This window comes from Tenebrio molitor, chromosome 1 (assembly GCF_963966145.1).
Source record: "Tenebrio molitor chromosome 1, icTenMoli1.1, whole genome shotgun sequence".
Lineage (NCBI taxonomy): Eukaryota > Metazoa > Arthropoda > Insecta > Coleoptera > Tenebrionidae > Tenebrio > Tenebrio molitor.
The window spans coordinates 14766832-14784644 of NC_091046.1; the positions used below are offsets into that span (position 1 = coordinate 14766832).

The 17813-nt window shown below is 30.7% G+C and overlaps 1 protein-coding gene across 5 annotated transcripts in view; it reads right to left on the bottom strand.

Annotated features, from left to right (window-relative positions):
• The window catches only part of Ae2 (Anion exchanger 2), a 141653-nt gene that overhangs the window by 65114 nt on the left and 58726 nt on the right, over positions 1-17813 (bottom strand). For all 5 annotated transcript variants that reach the window (XM_069039445.1, XM_069039428.1, XM_069039438.1 and 2 more), the window contains exon 3: positions 1288-1450. In XM_069039445.1, coding sequence (XP_068895546.1) covers positions 1288-1450 — 163 coding nt within the window. The remainder of the gene's footprint in view (positions 1-1287; positions 1451-17813) is intronic.

Consider the following 17813-nt stretch of genomic DNA (forward strand, 5'->3'; position numbering starts at 1 on the left):
TGTATATTTAGTTACTACAATTATTGTATGTGAATTTGTTTCTGTAATTGAATTCCTATTTATATAAGTAGGTTAATAAAGTGTCAAAGCGTTCAAAATCAACAATGCACAAATATAAATATTTATAGACTGACAGTTAGAACATGCAAAGTTATAAAATTTCATTCTGGGTATATCGAAATTCAGATAAAATATCATTGTAATAAATTGTGTTCTTAACAGTAATAGGAAATTATCGTGTCGGGAGTTTATCTGACAATATAACAAAAACTCAATTTATATATCTATATATATATCAAAACTAAAATGATTTACTATCTAGCTTCAAACACGAAAACACGAAAGCAATGAACATTGTTATAATCAAATCTTTTTATGTCTAATTTTAGAAAATCGTAGCAGTTTAAAAATAGCCTGAATATTAATTTAAAAAGTTACGTAATTGTAAGGACATATTTTATAGCACGGGAAAAACATGTATAATGTATGAAAAGCGTGGTGAAACGATACACCCACTGACTAATCGAAAACGGAGTTTTATTTACTCAAGACTGCTGAAATATACAAATATCATCAATATTTCAGTTAATGAAATACCTAATCATAACTCCATAATAAATTGTCACTGTATGAATTGTTCTTTTAACTCTTATGAGCACTGCTAATGTAAATCTCGTTGAACTTTTTACCTGCACAAATTCTTATTATTTGCTTTTTTTTGTTATAAATCAATAAACTTAGTTTGGTTGAAGATTTAGAAGATCTGGCATTTGAGAACCCCAATAAAATGAAATTGTAGCCAACTGTTTAGAGATATAACGAAAAACTTACGTGGAGATGGAAACCTTCGAAGCCTTTAAGGGATAAATTCTTGCAACAAAATATATCACCGAACGGTGTTATTAAATGCTATTTATTTTGGGTTGCTGTATTGGTTCCTTGCCTTTGTCTCTGTCATAAAATTAACATATGTATGTACGTAATATTATAAAAAATATTTTTAGTAATATGAATGCTTTCTTCTTTCAATTCCCATTTCCGTACTGCTGTCTCTTTTAGTTTTGTGTTTTTCAAATTCGAATTTCAGAAATTGTTTTTGCTCTCTTCATATTTAGCTGATCGTTAACTATATGTGATTATCTTCCCCTAAGCTGACAAAAACAACTGACTCGTTTTACTATAGTTCATGGTGGTGAGCCATATTATTGTAAATGAAATAAAAATCTTTACTTGAACCCTAGTGTTATACATACACATAAGTAACCATAAATATAATTATATACTTACGTATGTAATCCTTTTCTCCATATTGCCGTGGTATGCCTGGAAGTAAGGTGTCATGGAATTTGTGAATGTCAAAACCGCTGCCATTATCAGTGTCCATGGCGAACACTTTTGCGCATTCTTCGTCAAGCTGTACGACATCTCCATCATTACTGCTGCCATCGTTCTGAAACAATGTTATATAAAATGAAAAATACAATTTGTAATTTGAAAACTTATTAAATTAAAATTTTTACATTGCGTACAACATACCAAATTATATTTCAGTTCGTTCCTTTTAAAATCCGATGTTATCCAATATTACTGGACTTGTAAATAAAACGTATTTACTGTCAGAAATTGTAGTTTTAGTACGCACTGACATGTTAGGAGGAATAAAGAAACTCAACAAAACTTTCAACCCTTTTAGGCATAATAAGATTAGAGCACTAATAATGCTTCCCGATTATTTCACATTTGCGGGTACAGTAGTATTAAAAAAAGTCTTCTCAAAACAACAACTGAAACACCGTCATTAACTATCAGTTAATTATTATTGATGTCATCATGTGACTGTTCTATAAGAATGAATCAGTACAAGGCTATGATTTATTTTTTATTTGTTAATTTATTCTTGTTTTTTGTGTGAGTTTGTAATTTGGAACGACATTAAATTACACGTTACAAGAGTGACCTCTTATACGAGTACCGATCAGAATTGTTGGTTTCGTTTGGACATAATTTCATTTTTTGCTTATAAAATCATGTCATTCAGATTTATTAGAAGTTACGGAATTCCACAGAAATTGAGAAAAAAGCACTCAACATATCTAGTTTGATCACAATAATACGTTCATTTTCAATCATATTAATGGAACGATTTGTCTTATGGAAAATGACGTGTCTACTCTACGTTATTGTTACTTTATGTTGTCAAAAAGTCAAATAAACTCAAATTCAAAAGCTCCCAAACATTAATGCGTCGAAATTAAAATTATAAACGTTGTGTTTTGCATTTTTACATATTTATCAAGTAGAGTTTTTAATTAAGACGTCATAATCAGAGACGAAAACATTATCTGTCGCGTAAGACAGATTGTAGCTTCTGACTGTTATTTTTATTTATTTGCAGTTAAATAAATTAGTAGATTAGAAAAAAATACATGCCGTATATGTATCACCTTATGCTCTCCCGAGAGTAAACTAAACCAAGCGAAATGTTAAAATTTATTAATAAGTTACTAACGTTTTATTGCTCTCATAAAATTTATCACTTGATCCCCAAATATAGAGATAAATGCTAAAAAAATAAAACTACAATAAAAAAAATAATTTTTTGCTGACAAAAGTTAAGTCCTTTCATTTTCACTAGACTAGAATATTGACATAATTTTTTTTTAATCACTGAAAATAAATTTATGATTAAGTTATGTAATTCAATTGAAGTAAAATGATTCATTGGAAAATTACAATTTCGATACAAAATCTACGTATCGTTTGCTCAACACAGTTGTTTTCTAGGTAACTATAATGAAACAAACTAAATGACAGGATGTTTTATTGTTGTTTTTTGTTTTCCTATCGTGGGTAAAGAAAATTAGAAAGATAAAGAGAAGACAATAAATATTTACCAAGAATATCAAATAAGTGAGAAAGCTTGTCAGTTCGTAATAAAGACAGATCACCACAGGCGTAAGATGCGTAAGATATTTGACAATAAAAGTAATATTGACGAAAACAGTAAATAGTTATTTAAATGTATAAATAAGTATCTACCTATACAGGCTGTTTTCGAAGTTGACGCGTTCCTTTGTAACACGAGGTACTATACAGTGTGGAAACTACTTATGGAATAAATTCAGTAATTTCAAAACTAATTACATTTGTCAAAAACGATAAAACAGGTAAATTTTTATTTATTATAGTGCTTATTTGAAGTTGCTTCACTTGTTCGTACCGTCATCCATTTTTAAGCTATGACGTCATCACCAATTTTTTAAAATGACAACCCTCATTTTTTTCTTCTCTTTCTGAAAGACCTTTGTACTAGCTAAACGTTGAATCGTGAAACGTGAACGATTTTTTTTATAGTTTGATTTTTACTTTAAATCATAGGCGTCCTAAAATGTCAAAGTTTGACACTAGCGATAAAAAAATTATTGAAACTATTTTTTTTAAATGCCACATCTCACTCCGATTCAGACAGCTAGGGCTATTGCAAAGCTAGAAGCAAATTGGTCTTTGGCTGCTGTGGCCAGAGAATTACATTGCAGTAAGACTTGCATCTTCAATATAAAGAGGCGTTGGCAAGAAAACAGGCTTGAGAGGCCAATACGAATAGGTGTTGAAAAGGTTTCTTTACTAAAGTTTACTTTCACTTTAATAATGTATTAATTACTTCTCAGTCTCAATTTTATTAAAAATTATTTATTACAACTTTTTATTATTAAAATAGTAATGCCTGCTGCACGAACGCCAATGAATACAGCCTGATTTAATCTAACGAAAAATACGGAAATTTTCGCAAGCTATCGTTCACTTTTGGATAGCCGTACCTTCCATAACAAGTTTTTTGAGAAAATGACAAATTTTACTTGAAAAATGTAATTTAATTTTTAATGTAAACATTCTTATCGTATGGATTTATTTAAAATACAAGATTTATTTTAATTGACCAAACAATTTAGAAGACTTACGGCAGAGAATTCGCACTGAAATGCAATAAATAAGCCCTGACATAATTGAGCGCAGTGTACAAAGTTTCGATGAGTGCCAAATGGTTGGTGGAGGACAATTTCAACATTTGCATTAAATTTTATTGTTAACCTTAGATGTCTGTCATTTTTGTTTGAGCTCAATTAAAACTTTTATATTCGCATTCTTGTCAATTCCGTCATTAATTTAGTTAATAAGAATTTACCCAGAACTGCCCTACAAATATGTATGTTTCATTTCAATCGTATCCCACCTCCACCCGGCGGCACGACAATTTTGCCGGAGTACATACACTATTACGGATAATACTATCAAGTAATAGTGCAGTGCTTATCAACATAATTACCGGCGTCTCGCCTCCACATTTTGACTTTTTTGTGTTTTATGTTCTGTGTCAATGTTAAGGAATTTCCTGACGATGTGACATGAGTATAATAATATACCTTTTTGAATTTCAACCACCAATGTGTTCTCTAAGTCCAAAATTTTTAAATTTTTAAAAAGAGATTGCGGTACTATTCCTGTTGCTGAAATTATAAATGGTAAAATCGAAATTTTTTCTAAACACCAAAGATTTCTCATAGCAACGGATAGTTCTAAATATTTATTAATTTTTGTATTATATGTTTGTGTTATATTGTGTGAATTTGGAACAGCTATATCTAAAAGATATGCTTGCTTTTGTTGTTTATTTAAAATAATAATGTCTGGTCTGTTATGCTGAATGTGAAAGTCAGTTAAAACTGTGCGATCAAAATATAATTTGTAATTGTCATTTTCTAAACAACTTTCTGGTTTATAAATGCAATGTGGTTGTGTATCCTTTAATAAATTGAATTTAACTGCTAAATTCATGTGTATAATTTTTGCGAATATATCCATGACGTTTTTTATATTCGCTTTGAGCCAAAACGGTGCAAGAAGAAATGATGTGTTCAATGGTTTCCCCTTCAGTTCCGCAAATCCTACATTTATCGATGATCGATTGTAAACCGCATATGTGTTTTTTATAATTTCTTGTATTTATAACACGATCTTGTATTGCAAATATAAAACCCTCAGTCTCAGGATGAATATTTGATTTTTTAAGCCATGCATGAGAAGCTTGAATATTAATTTCTGGCTGTTCTAGCTCTTTAAAATATCTCCCATGTAAAGACTTTTGTTTTATATTTGCTATAGTGTCAGGTATATTTGGCTCAACAATATCTGAAATTACATTATCACTTAAATTTAAAGGTGTGTAACCTTTATCCGCTGAAACCAAAGCATTAAAAAAAGTGTTATCAGGAGCTCTATTGAGAAAATAATTTTTTAGTGAAGCAATTTGATTGTGTTGTAGAATTTCTAGATTTGAAAAACCCCTACCACCATTTTCGCGTGGTAAATTAAATCTTTCAATAGCAGATTTGGGGTGATGTTTACAAAATTTTGTAAAGAGAACTCTAGTTTGAATATTTATATTCTGTAAATTAGTTTTGGACCATTTTATAACACCAAAAGAATAGGTCAACAATGGAACAGCATATGTATTAACTGCTTTAATTAAATTATTACCGTTTAATTTTGATTTTAAAATAGATTTAATTCTTAAATAAAATTGTTTTTCTAAATTTTCTTTTATAATTGAATGTTGAATATGATTTGATTGATTAATACCTAAATATTTATAAAATTCTCCTTTATTTAAATTTTTAATGATTTCTCCTTGTTTAGTTATATATTCTAAATTTTCGTAATGACCACGACATATTGATTGCGTTTTACACTTATCAATACCAAAACTCATGCCAATATCATTTGAGAAATTTTCAGTTATTGTTAGTAAAGATAAAATGTGATTCTTTTTAGATGCATAAAGTTTTATGTCATCCATATAAAGAAGGTGATTTAATTTGGATAGTGTGGTATTATTAACTCGAATATTGAAACCATATCCAGTGCTATTTAATAGATTTGTCAAAGGATTGATGGCTAGACAAAACCATAAAGGACTTAAAGAATCTCCTTGATAAATTCCCCGTTTAATTTGAATAGGCTCGGATTTTAATTTAGTATTGTTTATTGATAAATTTAAAGTAGTTTTCCAAAATGTCATAACATGGGATAAAAAGTTAATCAAATCCAAATTAATTTTATAAATTTTAAGAATTTTAATTAACCATGAATGTGGTACTGAATCATAGGCTTTTTTGTAGTCTATGAATGCGGTACAAATATTTCTATTATTTTTTCTAGCTTGTTCCATTATTACCGTATCTATTATGAGTTGTTCTTTACAACCAAAACACTACTTAACACAACCTTTTTGTTCTTCATTAAGTATATTTAATTTTTGACAATGGTCGTAAATTATTACTTTAATGCAAGATGTCATAATTTTATAAATTGTAGGCAGACATGTGATTGGCCTATATTTTGATGGATTTTTAGTATCGGAATCTTTTGGTTTCAGATATGTTATACCATGGGCCAAAAACTCTGGAAATGTGTTACGAGTAGGTTCCCTAATAAATCCGTTAAAGTGATCAAGTAAGCATTTATGAATACAAGTAAATTTTTTTAACCAAAAGTTATGAATTTGGTCACCTCCAGGGGATTTCCAATTATGTGAACTATTAATATTTTTAACTAAAATTTCAAGGCTAATTTGAATATGATGTGGATTATTACAATCTGGTATCTCATTTTCTAAATTAGGAATCCATTCTGCCTGATTATTAAATTGAACTTCATTTGACCATATGTTTGACCAGAATTCTTTAATTTCATTTATATTTGGTAGACCATTATTATTTTGAGTTTTATTATCTGCTAAATTTTTGTAAAACAACTTCTCATTATTTCTAAATAGTTTATTTTCAAATTTCCGTTGTTTATTATTTTTATATCTTTTTAATCGTTTAGAATAAATATTCAATTTTTGTAATAAAGTGTCTTTAATTTCTATTAGTGTTTCATTATATTCGTTATATTTTAAACAATGTATTCTGTTTTTATTTAAAATCGATTTAATACAGTTATTTAGATGATTAGAATTTATACCTTTTAAATATTGAGTTATTCTACCTAAATCTCGTCTGATATTGTTAATGCGTTTATTTAGTCTTCGTTCCCATTTTGGTAATTCTTTAGCTTTTATATTATTTGTCTGGTCAATTTCTTTTGAACCATTTAATCTGATAATTGTTAAAGCTCCACTATATATGATACTGTGTAATTTTCTAAAACTTGTCGTGTTATTTACAAATTTAGGTAAAATGAATTGATTTAAAATTTCAATCATTGCAAAAAATTTTTTGGAGCTTTGTTGTTTAGGTAATAGTGGTCTATTAAATGGTTCTATATGTTCAAATTCGTTCAGAGTTCTATTAAATTCATCTTCAATTTGTTCTTTAAAATTTTTATGGTAGTAAAAATTTTGATTAATAACATGTATATCATTATAACTCAAGTCTAAATTATTTATGTCGTTTTGTATCGTGTTGTTTGGTGTTGAATTACTAATGCGTTCAATTATTTAAAAAATGTAACAACCTGGGAGCAGTGTTCGGTTGAATTATAACCTAAAATAGATTTATTATGACAAATCACAATACTGCCAACTAAAATGTCAGATTTTCGTAGATAGTCCGAATTTGAAACAATCGTGAATGGTATACAGGCTGATTCACGTAGCCCGTTCATTAGAAACTTTCTGATTTCCCCAAATCATATTAATATGAAAATTGGTAGTTGACTATAATCGATTACTCCAAGTTCAAATGAAATATTTTCAAAATGGTGTCACTTCCGGAAATACCGGAAATCGACGCCATCTTTATTTTTTTTAATATAAAGGCCTCATTTTGACTTCACATTTCGATTCTACGTTAAATTTTGAGTTTAGAGCGTCTTTTTCTCAACACTTATCTGTCATCGTTTTTGACCTATGTCATCTTTTTTGCAAAAAAGCGAGGTTGCAGGGCTTCATTAACAAATTTATAACTCTTGAACCATCTGAAATAAATAATAGATTTTTTTTAGTTGAATTCCTAAAGACCTGGCCGATCTTTTCCGCCATTAGTGAAATTTTTTTAATGTTTCATACGCTCACTGAAATTTTTCAAAATTGCTAACCAAAAAATGTCAAAAACTTCATTTTTTTAAATGGCAACCACCATTTGTGACACTAGATATAAATGTAAAATTTAATTCTAAGCCTACTTTTATTAACATGGTGTATAATAGGCATGGTGTATGCCTATTCCCAGCCGTTTTGGCGTAATTTCGATTTTTTGAGTAAAATATTGTTTTTTTTTATTAAACAATTGTTTTATTTGAATTTTTATTCAAAAATCACATGCAATAAGCAGTAAATAACAACGAAATAATAAAAAATAAGCAAATTAACAAAAAAATATTTTCAATGAATTCATTTACATTAAAATATTTTTTTGTTAATTTGCTTATTTTTTATTGTTTTGTTGTTATCTAATATTTATTGCAATGCTATTTTTGTATAAAAATTCAAATAAAACAATTGATTATAAAAAATAATATTTTATTCAAAAAATTGAAATTACGCCTAAACGGCTGCAAATAGGCATACTAATGTTAATAAAAATGGCCTTAAAATTTAATTTTACATTTATATCTAGTATCAGAAATGGTAGTTGCCATTTAAAAAAATGAAGTTTTTGACATTTTTTGATTATCAATTTTAAAAAACTGCAGTAGGCGTATGAAACATTAAAAAAATGTCGTTGATAGCGCAAAAAAGCGGCCAAATCTTTGGCAAGTCAGTAAAGTAAACATAAATTATTTATTTCTGATAGTTCAGGAATTATAAATTTTTTAATGAAGCCCTGCAACCTCACTAATGGCGGAAAAGATCGTCCAGGTCTTTAGGAATTCAACTAAAAAAATCTATTATTTATTTCAGATGGTTCAAGAGTTATAAATTTGTTAATGAAGCCCTGCAACCTCGCTTTTTTGCAAAAAAGATAGCATAGGTCAAAAACGATGACAGATAAGTATTGACAAAAAGACGTACTAAACTCAAAAGTTAACGTAGAATCGAAATGTGAAGTCAAAATGGGGCCTTTCTATTTAAAAAAACAAAGATGGCATCGATTTCCGGTATTTCCAGAAGTGCCGCTGTTTTGAAAATATTTCATTTGACCTTGGAGTAGTCGGTTATAGTCAACTACCAATTTTCATATTAATATGATTTTGGGAAATCAAAAAGTTTCTAATGAACGGGCTACGTGAATCAGCCTGTATACATTATTCTTAACAATTTTATATTTTTATAGTTTTCTAAAATTTTGAGTCCGGTCCTGTCTATTTCTGCACTGTACTAGATTAATAAACTGACGTGGCCCAGGATGGTGTCTTTCCGGTAATCGCTCTGCGTACTCCCATTGCCATCTCTAACACCAGGCCGCCAGACAGCGTGTGACGTCACGAGGAAGGCCAAACGTCAAAATTTGTTTACATTTTCAGAAAGTATCAAATACGGTGTTTTAATCATTCTTATGGAAGATTGAAAATTGTAAGTCGTTGTAAGTATAATTTAGTTGAAAAAATATTTGCTACACATACAGGGTCTCCCAGAACTGGCGGACCAAAATAATACGGTGAATTCATCATCTTCTGGGAATAATAGGAAAAATGTTCAAAAAAATCTATCTTAAATAGTGATTAGGAAAGAAGCAATTTAAACTGACCAATGCTGTTGTTGATGTTAAGTTACCTATTAATTAGTTTTCCTGCTTTATTTGGATACATTTCAAATGATGCATATGCATTGTTGGGTATCCGCATTGTTTGTGCAATGACGGACGTTTTTAGGTTATAGTATTTTTCAGGTTATAGTATTTCTGCTAGGATGTTCCCTATTGGGAAAACGAACTGCGTACTCCTGAGGAGCAACTGTGGCACTCTCATCACACTGTCCATATAAGACAAGCATATCAAAATACATATTCTGAAGCGGGAAACATTACGCGTTTTTAATGACTTGTCAGAATTGTCAGAAATAATTTATTATGACATAATATTCAATTATAATGTCTTTGCAACAATCAAATTTGTTTCGATAGTTACCAATATAATTTTTTAAGGTAATTTTATATCTACACGCGATTGGTCAATTAAAAACGTTCTTATTTTAAAATCCAATAAGGATGGATTTTTTAAAATATTTTTCCTATTATTGCCAGAATATAATGATTTCACCGTGTTATTTTGTTCCGCCAGTTCTGGGAGACCCTGTATAATTAAGATATAAGAAGCATTTGTTGTGATTTGGTGTTATTTAAATGATTCACAAAGTAAAACTTACGCAAAAACAATAAATACATACACAAAATTGTAAATGATAATTTTCGCGTCATTAATGGCATTTTACTCCACGAGGCAGTAATTGTAAAGCCTAAACACATCGTCCTACTAAAAAAAAGAATGCTAACCAAAAAATTTACTGTTTTTATTAAATTCTGGACATTTAATTCGTTTTTCGATGAAGCCCTTACTGTGACGTCACGATCAAAAACAATTGCTGCCTTAAGGCTTTGTGTTCTTGTTCTTGTTGTGGCAATGGTACTCCCTGGATTGTGAAAGAATTGCCCATATACCTGTAAGCTCGTTATTTTCGTAATGATAAGCCATTCCGACTAATTAGATTACAACTCTGACAGTATTTTTTATTAACGTCCGTGCTCATTTAATTTTTTTTGTCAATTCTGATTTCTCACAAATCAGCGCACATTTGAACAGGACCAGTTTAAAATTTTCAAAAACAAAAATTTTTTGTACCTTCATTGCCGTACACATTTTACTGAGGTGATTTTGGCTGAAACTCTTTAGAACAACACATGTTATCAGTTATCACAAGTTAAAAGGAATGCCTCAACTTCGAAAACACCCTGTATACATATAAAAAAGTTAGTCAGTCAGTCAGTGACAGACAAATGGCAGCGAAAATTTCGGAAGTGCATGAATATTAGCTGAAAAGTACGTGTTATTGGCTAAAATTCAAATTTGGCAGCGACCGGATTGGATTAAATTTTTTGACAACCGTAAAAATTTATGTAGACAGGGTAAAATAAGTATGTCGAAGACTTTTCCGCAGAATATCCTGAAGAAATGACGTTAAAGTTTGTATTCTGGAATTAATCTTGCCAAAAATAACACGACCCCTACTTTTTTTATCTTTTTTTGATTTTTTATTTGATTGTCATATTAAACCTGTTGCTATGACAACAATTTTCGTATACATCGGTTCCGTAAGAACCGAACACCGTGTCCGGTCAGTTTATAAAAATGTATCTTCGAGGCAGACAAATCGCTGTTATCATCGTTGGCGAATTAAAAGAAGTACAGAGCAGAAAATAGTAGGTATACATAATATGATCCGAGTTTATAAGGAAGCCTTTAAAGTACGCGCGGCGAGTTTCAGAGCACGACGCATAGCGGAGTGCTTTTAACGTCGCAAGTGCTATCATTTGAAAATAAATTTCTTTTAATAACGTTAGTGCATTTGCTTTGGTGAAAATTAAACAGATTTGCTCAAAACAATCCCTAAATCTCAAGAATTATTTCAGCAATGTTGTTCATTTATTCAAAACAAAAGACAACAGGGATCACTACTTGACTCTGTTTTGAATAAAAACGATAAAATTGCTAGAATAATTCTTGAGAATAAGGGATTGTTTTGAACAAATTTGTTTAATTTTCACCACAACAAATGCACTAACGTTATTAAAAGAAAATTCTTTTTCAAATGACAATTCAACTCGCATTCTCTCGACCAATCAGATTTACGAAATTGGTCGGTACGGACCAATCGCGATCACGCTTGTTTAAAAAAAAATGCCGCGGAAATGTTCACTATTTATTGACGAATTGCTACAGGGTCATTATAAATGTTTATATGTTTAACAACTAGTGGGCGTAGCGGCGCACCTAAAGCATAGCGCACAGCCATCTACTATGGTACATATAATTGATTTCATATAAATGTTCATCAAGTGAGCTGTGCATGTGTAAAAGCACCTTTAATTTAGTTACATTACAAAAGTCTCATTTTTGAAGGTCATGTCCAATAAATCGTTACTTGGTAAAAATACAAAGACAAAAACAAATAAGAATTACTTTAATTTAATCAGTAAAAAGGCGTAACATTGCTTTTGAAAGCAGTAATATTAAAATGGACAACAAAACTGAAAAATTAGTCAAATCGAGTTCGCGCAGAGCAAGCAACTTCGAAAGTCAAAATCACCAGCTTTAGCTTTAATACCAACAGAAAATCAGATTTTCATGGCTTGCTTAGATGCACATTTATATGAAATTGAGTATACATTTATAATGACCCCGTATAACAACCTTTTTTAACAACTATTCAAATATTTCTTTCATAGAATTTTTCAATCTTCACTCGGTGAATTGTCATGCCAAATACAAACTCGTGGGTACATACGAAATTACCAGAAATTTTCTCCTCAAAGCACTCGTATTTGTTTCTTAAGACAATTTTCGCCGAAACAAATACATACTTACTCATATCTGAGATCGAAAAGTTCCGGCAATTACGTACCCACTCGTTGTATTACTTATGGATATAAAAAGGTACAAATTTGCACAACAAATTTTTTGGTAAATGTTCACTTTAACTACTTCTGGAATTTTCGCGTTTTTTCTGGCCAGACAGCCTCAGGGCGTCCTCCTAGATCATTTCCCACCATTCAAACCTTGTGGAAATTAATTTTCCTTACCCTTTAGTTATACTAAGACATTGGCGCGACTTTGAAACACAACAAGAGAGAAAAAAAAGGCATTTGCACAAGGTTTGAATGATGGGAAACGATCTAGGAGGACGCCCTGAGGCTGTCTAGCCAGAAAAAACGCGAAAATTCCAGAAGTAGTTAAAGTGAACAATTACCAAATTTGTTTTGACATCTTGTTTTAATTAATACCTCCTAACAGGGTTATCACAGAATTCTAAAAAAACGTGCATACAATGAGAGGGCACCACACATTAAATTTACCACAAAAAAATTTCAATTACATGTAATTTTTATTTACAAAAATGAAAAAAGAAAGGAGAAATTAGATCAGAATTAGATAATTCCTGGCAAATGACGTCAACGATATCAAAAAGAACGTCACAAATAAAAAATTTAAATACACATTGTTGTGGATGGTAACATTGTGACTATTGCCAACTTAACGGCACTTTAACATTTCAGGGCCGTAATGGATGAATTTTATTATGTTTCTATGTCGTTAAAGTATTCTTACCGTTGTTATTGTCGCCGTTGTTATTACTTAACTCTATATTATTTATATGTTAATTTAGATACATTTTATTACGTTCAACAAGTACTTGGCGAGTTGTTGAAAACATTAATATTTCTACAATTCCTATAAACATTTTATTACTCTCTGTTAAATGACTATTCTTGTCCGTGACAGAACAGTAAGTACTGATTCATCGGTATTATATATTTTTTGTAAAGTAATTCGATTAGGTTCATTAACTTGTTACAAGACACCAAGCACAATCTTTGGATTGTTATAACTGTGTCATGGTAAGCAATTGTTGTTATTAAATTGGTACTTAAACGTTCAATAATATTTATTTATTTAGGTCAGAACTACTACCAAATAGTTCCAGTTAAATTTATTAAAGACATCAAAAAATATCCTGGATCAGATATTCAGTTCGTTCAAATAATAAATTTACTCAAATATTGGCTCATTTAAATAGTATGTATATTATAATACGAGTCATAAGACGCTTGATTGTGACACGATTTGGTAGGGGCACGACGAACGCAGTCAGTGCTCCAAAAAAACGAGTGACACAGTGCGTCTTATAAAACGAGTATAATATACATACTTGTTCGTATTAATTTCATAAAAACTCAAAAATCTAATTACGAAATAATCTAGGGACTTTTGTGTTGCATGAGTTCTAATGACATTTCTGTGAAATTTATGTCAAATTTCAAATGTTTTAATTGTTAAAGAGATGCCGGACGCCGGCCAGCGTGCTATTACAGCAACACAAACGTAATACGCATTAAAAAAAAACTCCAAAAAGAGTTTCAAAAAAAGTTCCTTTGTGACACTACTTTCAGTTTCACAAAGACTCACTTATGTTATGATACCAAGGTAGAAAAATATACATATAGTTATACAGAGTGGAACAAACTGATTTTCATCTAGTTTGCTTTGGAATTTTTGCACATGTAAATATTCCTGCACCGCTCTAGTTTTTTTTTTTAAGTTATTAGTTCTGCTAATAAATGTCATCAATCGAATTGACAATTATTACAATTTACAAAATTGAATTAACAAACGTTGGTGGCCACTTTCTATACTAGCTGTGACTTGCTTTTGTTAGCTCCTTTTTAATTTCAATCTCAACGTTGCATTCATATCATCCCTTCGCAATAAATCACATTTGGAATTTGGATACCTATATATTTTGAGGTTCGGCTTTCTTTTTTTTTTGTATAGCGGCATTTCGTATTTTTACAAGGGTAATGCAAAGGTAACTAGATGAAAATCATTTTATTCCACACTGTATAAATTGTAAGATAATATCTTATATGGCCAGTATGCCATGACGGTTTCGGCTAAATTATTAAATTAATTAACTTTATTATTTCTACTGTTGGCTTATTAGATTGTTTGGTTTATTACCTTCTATGAACTAACATGAATTATGTTAATATCTATAAATTAACATATAAAATATTATGAAATTTTGATTTAAAAAAAGACCGCACGACAGAAGTGAAAACTTCTATGACGCTCGTTATTGATTTTAAGTACATAATATGTATTCTATAAATTATAGTCGTTTTCAGTGACATCCGTGCTGTCACTATGACAGTATGTTGGCATCATTTACTGTTTCAGTTTAGTCATTTTGAATTTCCTGATTTGATAATTTACCTTCACGCGGCAAATTCAAATTATTATCTATGATTTCCGACAAAGCTAAGCAAATATTGGGTGATTCAAAATGATTGTGGCCAAGTATGGCAACTATGTACGAAAATGTATGTGGCAACTGTGTGGGTAGGGTAGAGTTGACGTTTCCTTGACAGTTAATAGTCGCGCAATTTTTTAAGTTATCAAATCAATGTGTAATGGAATTGAAAAAATTAAATGCACGCTTATGAAATGTCATACAAATGTCAACTCTACCCCATTCACACAGTTGCCACATACATTTTCGTACATAGTTGCCATACTTGGCCACAATCATTTTGAATCACCCAATATGTGGTCTGATTCAGATTCCGAGGATGACTTAAGGCCGATTTATAGTTCCGTAACTTGTACGTATAACATAACATATCAAAATTGAACCCTATTGAATCAAATGTATTCATTTATAGATCCTTTATCATAACATAAGTCCGTATCAATAAAGTCAATAAATTCAATTTAAAAACATTATTGAAAAGGTGGAAAATATGAAGGAAATTTTAATCGTACAGTGTGTTGAAAGGTTCAAGCACTGTACGATAAATCTTCCAAAGACTTTGACGACGGTGTGAAGAAGGAAATGATTTGGAGGAGCTGATTTATCCGTGTTTTTGTAACTCGTTTTTTACGTGGTTTCTTCCTTTTTTCTTTATTACGATCTATCTCGTGTAAGACCACAGCACGAGCAGCAGCTTCTAAAACCCCGTCTTCACAAAACATATTGGACAATTGTTTGACACTTAAAAAATCAGCAATCATATCACGTTTTATCATGAACTATAAATTGAATTTAAAAAGTTATGTTATGTTTATGATTTTTGACTATGTTATGCTATATGTATACGGAACTATAAATCTTGCTTTAGTTTAACCATGTTTTACACCATGTTGAAGATTGAGTTTTATTGTTTGTTGTTGATGTTTCATGTTGTTCATGTTTTCTTTTATGATAACCTCAATTTCTTGTTTGACATTTTTTTAACTAGGATTTTCTTATACTCTGAATACTGGTTATGAATGCATCTGCATTTTTCAATAGAAACTGCAAATACGTCCGCTTTTAGAGGTACTGTGGCAAAATTTGTGAGGTATTCATGTCAAGGCCGATTTAGATTACAAAGGTGGAAGAACAACTCTTTGGAAGAATTCTGTAGTAAACCCTGTTGGCAAATATGTTTGTTTCTTGATGTACAGGTGTTCCAGAGTTGCGAAAAAGCTCCATAACTTGTTTGTTATTAAAGATACCAACTTTGACTTTTTTCTACACATATTCATATCCGGGAATTATTTTTTTGTTCGACACTGTCAGAATTTGAGAATTTTCTCCTGTGTGAACGGATTTTGATGAATTTGACAACTTGTCAAAACGAAACGTCAAGCTAATTTTAAAGATTTTCAGCCATTTGGAGCCTTTGGGTGGGCTCGTCGAACAAAAAAACGTTGTATTCAACTCGTTCTTGTGTAATTTGCGCTTTTTCTCGTTTCACTCGAGTTTTAAACTGGCCCACTCATGCCAAAAAAAGCCCAAATTACACACGAACTCGTTAAATAAATAACTATTTCGTGCATTCCAACAACGTCCTAATTTGCCCTCGCGTCCCGCTCTGACAAATTAATACAACGTTGTTGGAACGCATTCAAAAAAAAATCCGGATAGAATTAATGCTCTTATGAGATTATAAGTGAAAATATTTGTATTATTTATTGAAAGGTCTGATTACGTTTAGTAATCCCCAGGTATTTTTCGCATTTCTCTAACTGAATGATCTGTACCTGGACATAAACCCACTTTTCAACAGACGTGATCACAGCATGAGACAGACATTTTTAGTGTCTCCCGCTATAAATATTAATTTCCGTTATTAATATTGATAAATACATTGAGATCATTGCTTTACCATCATTGTCAAGTTTAGACATTTTCACATCAGGTTCACACCACACTAGATGGTCAACATCGGGAGCAAAAATTAAAAAAATAAATCCAAATACTTGCCTTCCACAATTATTGCTGTCTTCTCAGCATTCAATCTTGTTTACCTTAACCTCACTTATATTAAATACGAACACTGTCAGATATGAATTTAATGCTCAATGCGCAAGCGCTAGGGCTCGTTCGCAATCAACAATTCTCAATTCACAACAAATTTTACCATTTTATCGGTCTCCGTTATTCTGAAGTTACAAAACAGCAAATTTCTCTCCTAGATTTAAAGGCCTGATAATATCCGATCTTTTAACGTACTCGATACAGAATAGCCCTTAATAAACATCAAAACTTTGTATTTTTCAATAGAAACTGCCAATACGTCCGCTTTTAGAGCTAAACAGACTGGAAAAATTTGCGAGGTTAGGTTTCGATGTTTCAGTTTTATTTTCTTGACGATGGTTTATTATATTGAACAGAACACAAGTTTTCATAGCACTACCCTGTATTACGATAATTTGTCCATTTTCCTCTTCACATTTTGCTACACAAATTTTTCCAATAGATGAATTGTTGAAGCCATATAATTAAGAATTAAGTTTTAAATCCTACATCCATCTGTAAACTTACAATATTTGTGGTGGCTTTATCGTTTATACAGGTGTCCCCCAAAAAAAAGACGTGTCCATAGCTCCCTTATTTATCGGAGGATTTTAATGATCTATACACCAAATTAAATGGTTGTGAGTAGGCTGCAAAATGGCCTACTAAATTCACGTAAAGCCCCAACGACTTCAAGGTTAAACTGTCAAAATATTTTTTTTTTCAAATGAGAACACATACTTTTTTTTAGTAATTCCGATAGAGAATTTTATTCTGAAAACAACAATGAATCACAAGTATAATCTCAAAGTTAAAA